Here is a 15,773-nt window from a genome sequence, read left to right as displayed (position 1 = left end):
CCCTCTCCATAGAGGAACTGGATTTTTAACATCTCTGTCCAGACAACACCTTGTCCTGTCTTTGCAGCTCCACTTTTATGGGGAGCTATCTTCAAACAGATTTCAAGCAAAATGTCTCCAGTCTCAAATGTACACGTGCATAGTTGTGTCTGACTCTTTGCGACCCCATATTCTGCAACCTGCCAGGCTCCCTCCTCTATCCATGGAATTTTCAAGGCAATAATACTGGAATGGGTTGCCATTTTTTTCTCCAGGGGCTCTTGCCAACCCAGGGATAGAACCTGTGTCTCCAGCATCTCCTGCATTGGCAGGCGGATTCTTTACCACTGCACCACAGTTGGTAGTTACAAAACAGCATCTCAGTTTGGAGTCATCATTTAGAGTAGAGTTATGCCAAAGACACGCTACTGGAGGAGAGTATGAATGATTTCAGGCATGTTCCCGGTTCCACTGATGGGCCATGATTGATTTATGGAATTGCTCTAGCTACGCCCCCTCCCACCACCTCCTACTTTTCAAATCTAACAATAACACACCTTCCACTTGTCAAAGTATGATGTGGTCACAGCTGTCGTAGTGCCACCACCCAGCCATCCCATGGCATCAGTTTGTATAGTTGGCCTCTGTCCTGCTGCTGAAGTCCTTACAATCTGAGGTCATTTGGTCATTACAACCTGAACCACCTTCTGGGAAGAGCCCAGACTCCCAAAGCCTCTCAACAAAAACCAACCTCATTTATGCTTGTTGTGCTTGGGAGTCTATCTTCCTTACTTCTCTTCTTGATTTATGTTGTATTATTTATTGACGCAGGCATTGAGCTAGATACTGGGAAATCACCATGAACAAAATGGACATGATTGCCTCCTTTCATGGAGCCTGAAGATAAGTAAAGAGATAAGGAAAATAATCACAAACTGATGCATGCCCCAAGGAAGCTATAATCTGAAATAAAGAATAATGAGGGATAACTACTGGATTGGCAAAAAAAAAAAAAAAAAAATCATTAGGGTTTTTTCACATCATCTTACAAAAAACTTGAATGAACTTTTCAGCCAATCCAATACTTAGTTTGGTTGGTCACAGAGCCTCTCTGAAAGACACGTAAGCTGAGACCAGATGGCTAAGAGGGTGTCAGCTACTCAGGGAGTTGAAAAAAGAGCTTTCCAGAGAGAAGATGCAGCACAGAAGCGTATGTTCAAGGACTGACAGAGAGTCAGTGCTGGTGTTACTCATGCTGTGAGTGACACAAGTTGAGGCTGGGAGCTACGTATGTGCAGATGAAGCCAGTAAGTCTGGCTTAATCTGTTTTTTCTTAAAATTATAAGTTCAATGAGAATTCATTTGAGTATTGTAAGCAAGTGGAGTGGGATGATTTAATTTAGGTTGAATGGATCACTCTAGTGGCCATGAGGAGAATGGGTTGAAGACAGACAGAAACAGACGCAAACAAAGTAGTGGCCCAGGCATGTGGGGAGCACGACCTGAGCTAGGATGGAAGCAGGAAAGAGAGAAAAAGAAATGATCTAGCTACTTTTGGCGGTGAAATCATGACGCTTCAGCAGTGGGCTGGATCCTGGAAATACAAGAAAGAATAAAATCAAGGATGACCCTCCATTTCTGACTTGGGGAACTGGGGAAGGGTGAACAATGGATTAATATGGGGAAGAGTTTGAACTCTTGATAGATGAGCTGCTGCTGCTAAGTTGCTTCAGTTGTGTCTGACTCTGTGTGACACAATAGACAGCAGCCCACCAGGGTCCCCCGTCCCTGGGATTCTCCAGGCAAGAACACTGGAGTGGGTTGCCATTTCCTTCTCCAAAGCATGAAAGTGAAAAGTGAAAGTGAAGTCGCTCAGTCGTGTCTGACTCTTCGAGACCCCATGGACTGCAGCCTACCAGGCTCCTCCACCCATGGGATTTTCCAGGCAAGAGTACTGGAGTGGGGTGCCATTGCCTTCCCCGATAGATGAGCAGGGGAGATGAATGACAAAAGGGTATGTGGATATATAAAAGATAGTGGATAGTGGTTTAAATTTGGAAGACATCAGGGCATATAAAATATCTAGAGCTGTGGAGACAGAGGAGATCATCTACAGAACAGGGAGAGAAGAAGGAATGATGATACAGAATCAAGGTCAAAGGAAGACCAGAAATACCAACATGGCAGTCCAGTGTAAGAGGAAGAATTGGCAGAGGAAATTCAGAGTGCCCAGAGAACAGAGAGGAAAACCAAGGCCATTTGCAGTCACAACAGGAAGGACATTTTTGTGGATTTAAGATGGGATATGAAGTCCTCTCTGTCATCTTCTCTCTGAAAACAGGACTGAGAAAAGGCTTACTCACACCACCACTGCTCAACATAATATTGGAAGATTCTGGATAACACTATATGGAAACAGGAAAAAAACTACCTTACTCCTTTCCTTCATCTTTCCTCTGCCACCAACCTCCAGTCTAGGGCACACCTGAAACTATCCCCCTTTTTTTTCACTATAAAGTTTTTCCACTTTCCTCCCTGTCTTTGACACTCTGCTAAATCCAAGAGGTTTGTATAGTATCAGAGAACCCTGTAGGTGTATGTATCAAATTATTAAGATCAGGCCTTAATTTTATTCAATACATTATTAATTTTATAAATATTATTTTAAAAATAAGATATTAGGACTTCCCTGGTGGTCCAGTGGTTAAGAATTCACCTGCCCACACAGGGGGCACAGGTTTGATCCCTGGTCTGGGAAGATCCCACATGCCTCGAGGTGACTAAGCCCACGCTCCACGACTACTGAGCCCACATGTCCTAGAGCCTGTGCTCTGCAACAAGAGAAGCCACCACAATGAGAAACCCAAGCACGGCAATAAAGTGTAGCACACAGCAGCTAGAGGAAACCAACATGTCGCCACGAAGACCCAAGGCAGTCAAAAATAAAAATAATTAATTAAAAGTAAGATATTAAACAATCTTACTGTTCATATAATTTGATCCTATAATTCCACTTCTAAAGATTTACATCCTAATAAACCATCCAAAATGGAATCAGCTTTAAAAAATATACTTGTCATGATATTATTTATAATTTTTTTAAATAAAAGGAGCGTATACAGTCTAGGGGATATAGCCAATATTCTATAGTAACTATAAATGGACTATAACCTTTAAAAATTGTGAATCACTGTCATACACCTGTAACTTACAGAACATTGTACATGAACTATATATCCTTCAGTTAAAAAAAGTAATTAAAACACAAAAATACAGTCATCAAGACAATATGGTACTGGCACAAAGACAGAAATATAGATCAATGGAACAAAATAGAAAGCCCAGAGATAAATCCACACACATATGGACACTTTATCTTCGACAAAGAGGCAAGAATATACAATGGAGTAAAGACAATCTCTTTAACAAGTGGTGCTGGGAAAACTGGTCAACCACTTGTAAAAGAATGAAACTAGATCACTTTCTAATATCACACACAAAAATAAACTCAAAATGGATTAAAGATCTAAACGTAAGACCAGAAACTATAAAACTCCTAGAGAAGAACATAGGCAAAACACACTCCGACATAAATCACAGCAGGATCCTCTATGATCCACATCCCAGAATACTGGAAATAAAAGCAAAAATAAACAAATGAGATCTAATTAAAATTAAAAGCTTCTGCACAACAAAGGAAACTATAAGTAAGGTGAAAAGACAGCCTTCTGAATGGGAGAAAACAATAGCAAATGAAGCAACTGACAAACAACTAATCTCAAAAATATACAAGCAACTTATGCAGCTCAATTCCAGAAAAATAAACGACCCAATCAAAAAATGGGCCAAAGAACTAAATAGGCATTTCTCCAAAGAAGACATACGGATGGCTAACAAACACATGAAAAGATGCTCAACATCACTCATTATCAGAGAAATGCAAATCAAGACCACAATGAAGTACCATTTCACACCAGTCAGAATGGCTGCGACCCAAAAGTCTGCAAGCAATAAATGCTGGAGAGGATGTGGAGAAAAGGGAGCCCTCTTACACTGTTGGTGGGAATGCAAACTAGTACAGCCATTATGGAGAACAGTGTGGAGATTCCTTTAAAAATTGCAAATAGAACTGCCTTATGACCCAGCAATCCCACTGTTGGGCATACACACCAAGGAAACCAGAATTGAAAGAGACACATGTACCCCAATGTTCATCGCAGCACTGTTTATAATAGCCAGGACATGGAAACAACCTAGATGTCCATCAGCAGATGAATGGATAAGAAGGCTGTGGTACATATACACAATGGAGTATTACTCAGCCATGAAAAAGAATACATTTGAATCAGTTCTAATGAGATGGATGAAACTGGAGCCAATTATACAGAGTGAAGTAAGCCAGAAAGAAAAACACCAATACAGTGTACTGACACATATATACGGAATTTAGAAAGATGGTAATGATGACCCTGTATGCGAGACAGCAAAAGAGACACAGATGTACAGAACGGACTTTTGGACTCTGAGGCAGAGGGAGAGGGTGGGATGATTTGGGAGAATGGCATTGAAACATGTGTACTATCATGTAGAAATGGAGCGCCAGTCTATGTTCGATACAGGATACAGGGTGCTTGGGGCTGGTGCACGGGGATGATCCAGAGAGATGATATGGGGTGGGAGGTGGGAGGGGGATTCAGGATTGGGAGCCACCCGTGCCAGATCCGTGTCAATGTATGGCAAAACCAATACAGTATTGTAAAGTAAAATAAAGTAAAAATTATATTAAAAAAAAGATAAATGGTCAAGAGTGTAAATCTTATGCCATGTGGTTATCACAAAATTTTTTAATTTAAAAAATAATAATCAAATCAAAAGAGCCTAAATGCCTATCAATTAGGAAATATGATAGTACCTATAACAGGTGGAATAGTGTGCAGCATGTTTATGGCATGAGAAATTCCTTATAATGACAACAAGAAGGAAAACAGAAAAATATTAGATGTAAATATACCAATATGTTGCATGCAAGTGTCTCTGGGTGACAGAGATTGGAGGTGATTTTTGTCTATTTCCCTGTTTCCCACTGGACTGAGTTCTAGAGCTCCACCTGTGTTGGCACCGCACACTCCTCTCAATGTCCCCAGGGCCCAGTACAAGACTTTAGCACATCTAGACATGCCTTGAAGACATTAGTAAGTTTGCTTACTAGGAGGTTCTTGAGCGTCCCTTGGTCTGCAAGGAGATCAAACCAGTCAGTCCTAAAGGAAATCAACCCTGAATATTATTGGAAGGGCTGATGCTGAAGCTCCAATCCTTTGACCACCTCATGTGAAGAGCTGACTCATTGGAAAAGACCCCGATGCTGGGAAAGATTAAAGGCAGGAGAAAAAGGGGGCAACAGAGGATGAAATGGTTGGATGGCATCACCAGCTTAAAATGAGTTTGAGCAAATTCCAGGAGATAATGAAGGATAGGGAAGCCTGGTGTGCTGCAGTCCATAGGGTTGCAAAGAGATGGACATGACTTAGCAAATAAACAGTAACAACATTTGGGAGATTATTTGATTAAGGCTCCAGTAAGGTTTGGCTTCCCAGGTGGCTCAGATGGTAAAGAATCTGCCTGCAAGGCAGGAGATCCAGGTTCAATCCCTGGGTCAGGAAGATTCCCTTAAGAAGATTCCCAGATGCCATATTAGTGGCTACCCACTCAAGTATTCTTGCCTGGAGAATTCCATGGACAGAGGAGCCTAGAGAGCAACAAACCACAGGGTTGCAAAGAGGCAGACATAACTGAGCGATTAAGTTTCACTTTTCAAGATTTGGCTTTCTCCATGCTCTCAGCTCAGATGTTAATCATTAAGAAACTACTATGGCCCCCAAACCCCTTCATGGATCTCTGCCTTGTCTTGGTGAAGGAGTGTGCATAACTCAGTGAAGCTATGAGCCATGCTGTGCAGGGTCACCCAAGACGGATGGGTCTTAGCAGAGTTCTGACAAAACGTAATCCACTGGAGGAGGGAAAGGCAAGCCACTCTAGTATACTTGCCATGAGAACCTCATGAACTGTATAAAAGGCCAAAAAGATATGACTGGGGTGCTGCAGTCCATGGGGTAGCAAAGAGTCAGACATGACTAGACAAATGAACAACAACAAAAGCAACAACAATGGCCCCCAGTAGCTTGCTCAGCAAGTAAATTTAGGATTGGGGAGTTTCTTTAACAGTGTCTGAGAAGGTGCCATTGGAGTTCCTCAGAGCATCATACCTTTGGATAAATCTGACATACACAGATCCTGAAACATACTTTCTGACCACCAGGACTTTAAAAGTCTCTCGAGGCTAGACAGAGAAACAAGAGTCACCTTACCGAACTCTATGAACATTAATTTTTCAAGTGCATTTGCAGGATATGCCACATGCTTCTCTGAGCAATTTAAAAAATATTAAGGACAATCTCAAGGTCCTTGCTGTCAATCACTGTTAATCACTGTTAGTCCATAGACATTTATTGATACCTAATGGGTGTTCACCCCTGCCCTGGTAGCTGAGGGCACAGAGCTGTATCGGACATGGTAGAAGTTCAGTATCTAACTTTCCTGGGATCAAGACATGAACTTATGCGAAGGGGAAATAGCAAGACCTCTCAGCCTGGATTCTCTTGGAGCCCAGAGACAGGACCTGGCTCCATGAAGCCCTCCCGGGAAATGAGAAATTAGGCTGAGACACTGCATCAGGCCCATCCCAGCAGAATCAGTTATGAGACTGCCTTGATACTCCCAACTGTTTCCTAACTAATGAGGCTCTTGGGAGGTTCTGCTTCCTCTAGCCTTCATGTTCCCTGACTTAGATGCTGAATTAATTACTAGGGAAGATCTCTGCAGTTGCGTTCAGCCCACTTAGTGAGTAAAAGTTTGGATTATTTCAAAGGTCTCTCAGAGAACCTGGTCCCAGAAGCCCTTAGAGCAGCAAGTTATCGTTACCCTCTGAAGCAAAGTGGGGCCCCATCTCTGCTCTTTCCCCTCCCAGACATGGGTCACCATGAGGAGAGTGGGTAGGGAAGTGGGTGGCCTCTGTTGTTTTCATTTTTGTTTTTGTGGGTGCACAGTTGAGTAAATCATATACCTCAGTTTATGAATATTATCCCCACCAGTCCTTGGAAAGCATCTCTCTGGCTTTACTGTCTTTCATTACCTCCAATTTCTACTCCCTTACTCTTCCTCATTCAAGGATGTATATATCCTCAAAGAATACATGTTTTATTCATTTGTATGTTGCATGTCTGTATATTTATATTCAGGGCTTTCCTGGTGGCTCAGTGGTAAAGAATCAGCCTGACAACACAGGAGACATGGGTTTCATCCCTGGGTCGGGAAGATCCCCTGGAGAAGGAAATGGAAAGCCACTCCAGTATTCTTGCCTGGAGAATCCCATGGGCAGTGGAGCCTGGCGGGCTGCAGTCCATGGGGTCTCGAAAGAATTGGACACAACTTAGTAACTAAACAACAAATGTTTATATATATGAATACTCTGCAGTCGATCTCATTGTCTCTCTCTCTTTTTCTAAAGCTTTATTTATCTTTGGCTGTGTTGGGTCTTCATTGCTGTGCACAGGCCTTCTCTAGTTGCAGCGAGTGGTGGCTACTCTTTGTTGTGGAGCACAGGCTTCTCACTGTGGTGGCTCCTCTTGTGGAGCACAGGCCTAGAGCACAGGCTCAGTAGTTGTGGCCTGTGGGCTGAGTTGCCTGGAATCTTCCAGGACCAGGGATTGAACCCATGTCCCCTGCATTGGCAGGTGGATTCTCAACCACTGGACCACCAGGAAAGCCCATTAGGTTCCTTAACTTCTGCATTAGCAGTACTTTTATGATTCCTTCTCCTTGCTCTATGGACACCCCCTGCTTCTCTTGTCTCTTTCCAATCCATTTCTTAACTCACCAGAGTATTTCTCTTAATGTTTAAATTAAACTTGATCACTTTCCGGCTTAAATCATTGAAAAAATCTGTTATTACAATTAGAAAAATGAAACACAGCCTAGATGCTTATCTGGCCTTGCTCCTAGATGTAATCGGCAACCTCAACCAGTGTCATTTGCTTTCTTTGGCTCCCAAAACATCTGCCACCTTGGCTTTCTTTCCGTTCTCAGATTCACAAAATTCTGTCATCTCAGAGCTTTTGCCTTTGCTTTCCTCCTGCCTGGAAGCTCTTCCCTCAACTTTTTAAAAGGCTTTGTACTAAGCCAAACTAGTCTGAGTTCAGCCAAACTATTTTAAGGTCAACTTATAGACTTGGAGATCAAGAATCAGACATAGAATCCAGCTTCAAGTGCTGAGGGGCCAAATGACATGCTCTATACTTTGAGGAAGAGAGCATCATGCGGGTGAAATTTCAATGGAAAACAGAAGCTAGGAGGGCTCTGGACAGAAAAATTCCCACTCCTTTCTCCCTTCTGTGGATTACTCTGAGGTGCAGTCTCCCCTTGAAAACCCTCTAAATAAATTCTCTGTGCCAAACTCACTTATAAGTTGAATGACTTACTATTTCACTTTGCAGCTTGTTGTGAAGCAACAATCAGAACATTAATGGATCACATGCTACAGTTCTTCACATTTTTCTTGCCTTTCTTCCCTTTTTTCCTCACCATCCTGAGTAAGGTTTATGCCTACTAAACAAAGTGTCAGCATTTTAATAACTGTCTTCAGATCTGCTGTTTACAGTTTCCCTGGGATTTTCTACAAGGACAATCATATTATTTGCCAATAGAGACAGCTTTACTTTTCCTTTCCAATTGTATGACTTCTTGTTTCTTGCCTTATTGCACTGTCTAGGATTTCCAGTACCTTCGATAGAAACTATGATTGATGACATTGCTGTCTGTTTCCAGTCTTAGAGATAAACCATTTGGTCTTTCACTATTAAATATATTACTTTAGATTTTAAAAGATTCCATTTTTAAGATGCTCTTCATCAGGTTCAAGAAATCCCCTTCTATTTCTAGAATTATTATCATGAATGAATGATAAATTTTGTCAAAGATTTTTTCTGCCTCTATTGCGATAATTCTATGTGATTTTCTCTTCTTAAAGTTTACAATATGGTGAATTAAATTACTGAATTTTTAATTTTCAATGTGCCTTACATTCTGAGGATAAACTCTACTTGGTCAGGATATATTAACTTTTTAAGTAAAAAACTATCAACTTGCTAAGTTCTACTTTATAATATTTTGCATAGGATTTTTGTGTCTGTGATCATGAGGGATCTTCATTTCCAGTACTCTTTTAAAAAAATAATAGTTTTGTCTGGTTTTGGTTTCAATGTAATGTTTGCCTCATAAATTTAGCTGTAAAATGGCCACTCCTTTTCTGTTTCTAGAAGATGGAATAGAATTTGTATTATTTATTCTTTAAATATTTTAATTCTCCAACAAAATCACCTGAGCCTGGATGTTCTTCATTAGAATGTTTTAACTACAAACACAATTTCTTTTTTTTAATTTAAATTTACACAATTCTTTAATAGCACTGAAGTTCAGGCCATATCATTCTTCTGAGTAAGCTTTTGTAGTTTGTTTCTTTCAGGGAATGGACCTATTTTATGTAACTTATTGGAATAATGTGCACAGTATTATCCTATTTTTTTCTTGGTCAGTCTTGCTAAAAATCCATTTATCAATCTTTCCAGTGACAGCTTTTTAGTTTGTTGAACACAGTTTTGCAATTCTCTATTTTATTGATTTCTTTCACTATCTTTTTTTCTCTTCCTTGTTTCTTTAGGATTACTCTTATTGCTTTGTCTCCAACTTATTATTCTGGATCCTTAGGTCATTTGCTTTCAACTGTAGTTCTTTCTTGATAAGAGAAGGATGTCTCAGACACCACACAATTAGCAGCCGTTCTCATTTCTGCCACTCCAAGGGAAAACTTCTATGATCACTAGGAAGAAAGTATCTTAGTTTGTATTTCAAAAGTCTTAAAAGATTTAGAGAGTAACCAAGTGAGTGCTCACCTGTTTTCATCAGCTCTTCATGCTAGCAGGGATTTTTTTGGAATTAATTAATTTATTTTAATTGGAGGCTAATTACGTTACAATATTGTAGTGGTTTTTGCCATACATTGACATGAATCAGCCATGGGTGTACATGTGTTCCCCATCCTGAATTCCCCTCCCACCTCCCTCCCTATCCCATCCATGCCTCAGGGTAATCCCAGTGCACCAGCCCTGACCACCCTGTCTCATGCATCGAATCTGGGCTGGTGATCTGTTTCACATATGATAAGGTACATGTTTCAATGCTATTGTCTTGAATCATCCCATCCTTGCCTTCTCCCACAGAGCTAGCAGGGTTTTTAACTGCCATCATGGCACCCATTGTAGCAGAGGTAGCTGATTTTCCCCTGATACAGGTTTCTGCTTCTTCCATATTAATATAATGTTAGCAGGGCATACGGGCACCAAGTATAATGAGTACATTTCCCAGGCTCAACTGCAGCCAGTTGAGGCCAAGTGATCAAGTTCTGGCCAATAAGATATAAAGGAAAGAGGTGCATGCGTTCTCCAGATGACCTTTCCTCTTTTCTATTGGTTGAAATAAAGACTTATTGGCAGAAGTTTAACAGTCACCTTGGACCATAATATGGAATCATTCTTTTAAAAAAAAATATTTACTTATTTGGCTGCACTGGATCTCAGTTTCGGCTTGTGGAACCTTTTATATGTGGCATGTGGGACCTAGTTCCCTGACCAGGGAGCCAACCTAGGCTCCCTGCATTGGAAGTGCAGAGTCTTAGCCACTGGACCACCATGGAAATCCCTGGAACCATTTTTTAAGGTTGGCAGAGAACCAAGAGAGAGGCAGCCTGGCTCTTTGATGATTATGTAGTCCACCTATCATGAGACTGTTTATTTGTACAGGAGAGAAAAATAAATGCTCAATTTTCTTAAAGCTACAATTATTTAGAGCTTCTCTCTTACAATAGCCAAACCACTATCATTTTCCCTACAAAATCCTGGTGAAGTAGGCAGGAAACTATCAATAATTTCGTTCCACAGACGAGAAGACTAGACTTATACAAAGTAAAAGGAGGTACTTATGTTAGGATCCAGGTCTCCTGGGAACCACTCAGGACTCACTTTCCTTTTGAAACTGTGATGAATTTGTTCCACGGTCTTGACTTTAGACAATGTCTCTGCATTCACTCTTGGTCTCCATCTGGACTTGTGAACTTTATGCTGTAGAAATAAAAATCATAAGTTCCAACTTCTTTCATTCAGTCTTGGCTGAGACTAGAGGGCACACATTTCAACAGAAAGAACTTTGAGAGGACACAAGATTCCTTTATCTTCTCATTATAACTGTTCATAAGCCTATTTACTGAAAATAACAGATCCTTCCTGCACTGCTGAGAGCTTTGTTTTAATGGTTGCAAGGATTTTTGATTCATAACCTTCATGTACTATTAATGTAATTTCGTCTTCTTATAGGAAAAAATATACTTGTTCACTGAAAGTTCTAAACTCTTTGCCATCCAATATTGACTTGCTAGTATTTTGATTATGAACCACTTTCCATGACTCCATTGATATACTTTTTTTTTACTTAGAGTATAGCTGCTTTACAATGCTGTGTTAGTTTCTGCTGTACAGCAAAGTGAATGGTCAACTTTTGAAAAATTAGTACAAGAGGTTATGCAAACTTTTAGAATTATGAACATTGCAAAAGACACTCACTCCTGTGAAAAATAAGCAAAACAAGTGAAAAAAAGCAACTCTTAACAGATTAAAGAAAGATGCAAAGTCTTGATTTTCTTCAGTAATATCAAACTCATGGTGGAGAGGCAAGGGAAGAGAGTGGCAATAAGGTATGTATGTGGGATTCAGAAATGAGACACTTGAGGTAGAAATTTCTGTGATGTTCCTCACTGAGGGGACAAAGGACACCTGCAGTGTCTCTGTCAAGTCACTGACCACAGGAGAAAGACACTTTGCCCCTGAGAAGTTTCCCCAGGGCCCCCTGAATGTCCTTGTTCCGCAGGCTGTAAATGAAGGGGTTTAGCAGAGGAGTCACCACTGTGTACATGACAGCAGCTGCCGTATCCTCTGCTATTGAATTGGAGGAAGAGGATGAGGGAAACAGATAAGCCCTGATCACAGTCCCAAAGAACAAGGCAACAACAGCAAGGTGGGATCCACAGGTAGAGAAGGCCTTGTATCTTCCTTGGGCAGAGGGGACCCTGAGGATGGCTGAAACAATGCCGATATAAGAGACCAGAATGAGCCCGAAGGGGATTAAAATGACTGCTCCCCCCAAGAAGAGGAGCACAAGCTCATTGACCTGAGTGTCAGAGCAAGACACCTTCATCAGGGGTCCCAGATCACAGAAGAAGTCGGGAATGATCTTCTTAGAGCAGAAGGAAAGTCGGAATATGAGGAACGTGTGCGTCATGGCAACAAGACTCGTAAGGGTCCAGCAGGCAGTAACCAGGATGAAACAACACCGGCGGCTCATGACCATGGCGTAGTGGAGAGGGTGGCAGATGGCCACATAGCGGTCATAGGCCATTGTAGTCAGGAGAAATATGTCCATGTCCCCAAATGTCAAGAAAAAGTAGAGCTGAGTCAGGCATTCTACATAAGAAATGGACCTGTTCTGGGTCTGGATGTTCACCAGGGCCTTGGGCACAGTGGTGGAGGTGAAAAGGATGTCTGCACAAGACAGGTTGGTGAGGAAGAAGTACATGGGTGTGTGAAGACGCGTGTCAGTGCCAATGGCCAGGATGATGAGGAGGTTCCCAGCCACCGTGACCAAGTACATCCACAAGAATACCAGGAAGAGCCTGTGCTGCTGCTCTGGCTGCTCAGAGAGTCCCCAGAGGAGGAACTCAAAGACGCTGCTCTGGTTTCCTCCTGCCATGAGCCCAGAAGTCAGAGAAAGGAACTTTGGATGAGACCCACTAACCTTCTCTAAGCATATTTCACTCTACACGATCCCTAAGGGTGCCAGTCTCTTAGTTCTAGAGAAGAAAAGCAAGAATGATCTTAATTTACTTGTATTGATCACATACTATGTACACTAAACATTTTTACTGAAATCTACTAGATACAATATTCTAGGAAGTGTAGGAAACAGTTTAAGGAAATTAAACTAGATTTCATGGTTTATTTCTCTATATTCTTTTCTGTCCCGAATTTCTTTAGTTGTAGTTTCTTCTTCAGCTGTATCCACAGGAAAGTCTAGACCCCTTCATTCATTCATTCATTCCACACATATGAGGTACTAACTCTGGACCTGGTAGAGTGCTAGATAAATAAGACAATGATAATCCTTAAATTCAGAAAAAATTCAATTTAATGGGATAGACATAACTGCCTATTTTAAAATTCTGTAAAATTTTGATTCAAGGTTTTTCCCCCACCCTCCCATTCAGCTGCCTTCAAATCACTCTCAGACAGCAGACTTCACCTGGCCTGGTCTATCATGTCCAAAAGTCAACATTCTGAAGACACAATCTATTCTCTATTCTAGTGTGTCCATGTTCAGTCGCCCAGTTGTGTCCAACTCTTTGTGAAGCTATGGATTGTATCCTGCAAGGCTCTTCTGTCCATAGAATTTTCCATACAAGAACACTAGCTGCTGCTGCTGCTAAGTCACTTCAGTCGTGTCAGACTCTGTGCGACCCCATAGACAGCAGCCCACCAGGGTCCCCCGTCCCTGGGATTCTCCAGGCAAGAACACTGGAGTGGGTTGCCATTTCCTCTAGAGTGGGTTGCTATTTCTTCCTCCAGGAGATCTTCCCGACCCAGGGATCAAACCCACATCTCTTGCATTGGCAGGTGAGTTCTTTACTACTTGAGTACCAGGGAAGCCCTATTATCTATTCCACCAGAAACCAATTGAATAATCAAACAGCTATTTAGTAAATATATGTAAGATAACTCAAGTTATTATAACAACAAAGAAATCGTAATCCCTAGTTTCTGAAATCTCAAAATCTGGATGGATGTACACACACACACATACACTCACACACACACACACCCCTCTACTACAAAGCAGACTGAGGCAGAAAAGGAAGGCTTTCTGGGCTATAAATGTACTTGCAGATCTTGTCAGCAGGCTAGGGAGCTGGAGATTTGAGTATAAGGTGGAGGGATTGCAGGCTGAGGTAAAAGCTGGAAAGGGAACTAAGAGCCAAATTTGGAAATATCTGGAATGGAAAGTAAAGGACCTAGAACTGAATTCTGTATGTTCAGAAGGCTCAGCCAGTAAAGAATCTGCTGGCAATGCAGGAGACCTGGGTCCAATCCCTGGGTCAGGAAGATTTCCTGGAGGAGGGCATGACAACCCACTCCAGCATTCTTGCCTGGAGAATCCCATGGACAGAGAAGCCTGGTGGGCTACAGTCCATGGGGTCACAAAGAGTCAGACATGACTGAGCGACTAAGCACGCACACAAAGCTACTTGAGAAGGAAGTGATGTCAGTACCTGAGTAGGTCCAGTACATGAAAACCCTGTTCCTGTCCCATGTGTGAAACCAACTGAAGGTCAGACAAGGAGTCGGTCAGTCAGATGGAGGGAAAACATCACCTTTGTTGCTGAAAAAGACGAGGTTGCAGATTTTATCTTAGCTGTGTTCACTAAGTGACCTTTTTAATATACTTCCAAAATTAAATCTATTTCCCCTTTCACAGGCTCAGCTGGACAATCATGGGGCTCTTCCATATGTTCAGTTCAGTTCAGGTCAGTCGCTCAGTCGGGTCCAACTCTTTGCCACCCCATGGACTGCAGCACACCAGGCCTCCCTGTCCATCACCAATTCCCGGAGTTTACTCAAACTCATGTCCATTGAGTTGGTGATGCCATCCAACCATCTCATCCTCTGTCATCCCCTTCTCCTCCCGCCTTCAATCTTTCCCAGCATCAGGGTCTTTTCAAATGAGTCAGTTCTTTGAATCAGGTGGCCAAAATACTGGAGTTTCGGTTTCAGCTTCAGTCCTTCCAGTGAATATTCAGGACTGATTGCCTTCAGGATATTTCCTTCCTATGTAAATATACGTCAATTTTTAAAGCATTTGTCCCCCATTAAGAATGTGAGAAGACAATCCACAGAATGGAGGAAAACTCCTGCCAATCATATATCTAATCAGAAATTTTTGTGTGTGGGCTTAATAAACATTTATTGGATTAATGAATAAACAGTAGGTGCTTAATGTATCATCTAGGAATTAAAGAATAAGTGAATAAATAAAATACTTTATAATATTTCATTTTCCAAAGATATGCCAATTTTCCATTTATTTTGTCATACTGGATAGATACCTTTTTAAAAATATGAAACACTTCACAAATTTGTGTGTCATCCTTGCACAGAGGTCATGATAATCTTCTCTGTATGATTCCAATTTTAGTAAATGTGCTGCCAAAGTGAGCACTGATCAGAGATTTTTACCTAGAATATAAAAAGAACAATTACAGTTCAATAATAGAAAGAAAATTAACCCAAATTTAAAATGAGTAAAGGATCTTAATAGACATTTCTCCAAGAAGGTATACAAATGAGCAATAAGCATACAAACAATGTTCAATACCATTGGGCTTCAAGGTAATACACATCAAAATCACAAGATAGCACGTCAGATCCTCTAGGATGACTAGAATCAATCAATCAGATAACAAGTGTGGTCAAAAATATGGAGAAATTGGGATCCTTAAAAACTGTTCATGGGAATGTAAAATAGTTCTGTCCCTTGGGAAAACAGTCTGGAAGTTTCTCAAAAGGCTAAACGAAGAATTTTCA

The 15,773-nt window shown here is 41.3% G+C and overlaps 1 protein-coding gene and 1 non-coding gene across 2 annotated transcripts; both read right to left on the bottom strand.

The window, feature by feature from the left end:
* Positions 1–11,934: 11,934 nt before the first annotated feature.
* Positions 11,935–12,894, bottom strand: LOC138083908 (olfactory receptor 1P1-like). The gene has a single exon (XM_068977887.1). It carries the CDS (start codon positions 12,886–12,888, stop codon positions 11,935–11,937), a length of 954 nt encoding a protein of 317 aa, XP_068833988.1. The 5' UTR covers positions 12,889–12,894.
* Positions 12,895–15,301: 2,407 nt separating this feature from the next.
* Positions 15,302–15,408, bottom strand: LOC138084822 (U6 spliceosomal RNA). The gene has a single exon (XR_011145231.1). It is a non-coding gene; the product is annotated as a U6 spliceosomal RNA (small nuclear RNA).
* Positions 15,409–15,773: the final 365 nt, after the last annotated feature.

This window comes from Capricornis sumatraensis, chromosome 8 (genome assembly GCF_032405125.1).
Source record: "Capricornis sumatraensis isolate serow.1 chromosome 8, serow.2, whole genome shotgun sequence".
In the NCBI taxonomy this organism is placed as follows: Eukaryota; Metazoa; Chordata; class Mammalia; order Artiodactyla; family Bovidae; genus Capricornis; species Capricornis sumatraensis.
The sequence above is the reverse complement of the archived record's forward strand: the minus strand, read 5'-3'. Positions and strand labels throughout refer to the sequence as shown.

What these genes read in the sequence shown, in the direction of transcription:
- LOC138083908 (XM_068977887.1), bottom strand. Translation starts at nt 12,888, where the DNA reads ATGGCAGGAGGAAACCAGAGCAGCGTCTTTGAGTTCCTCCTCTGGGGA.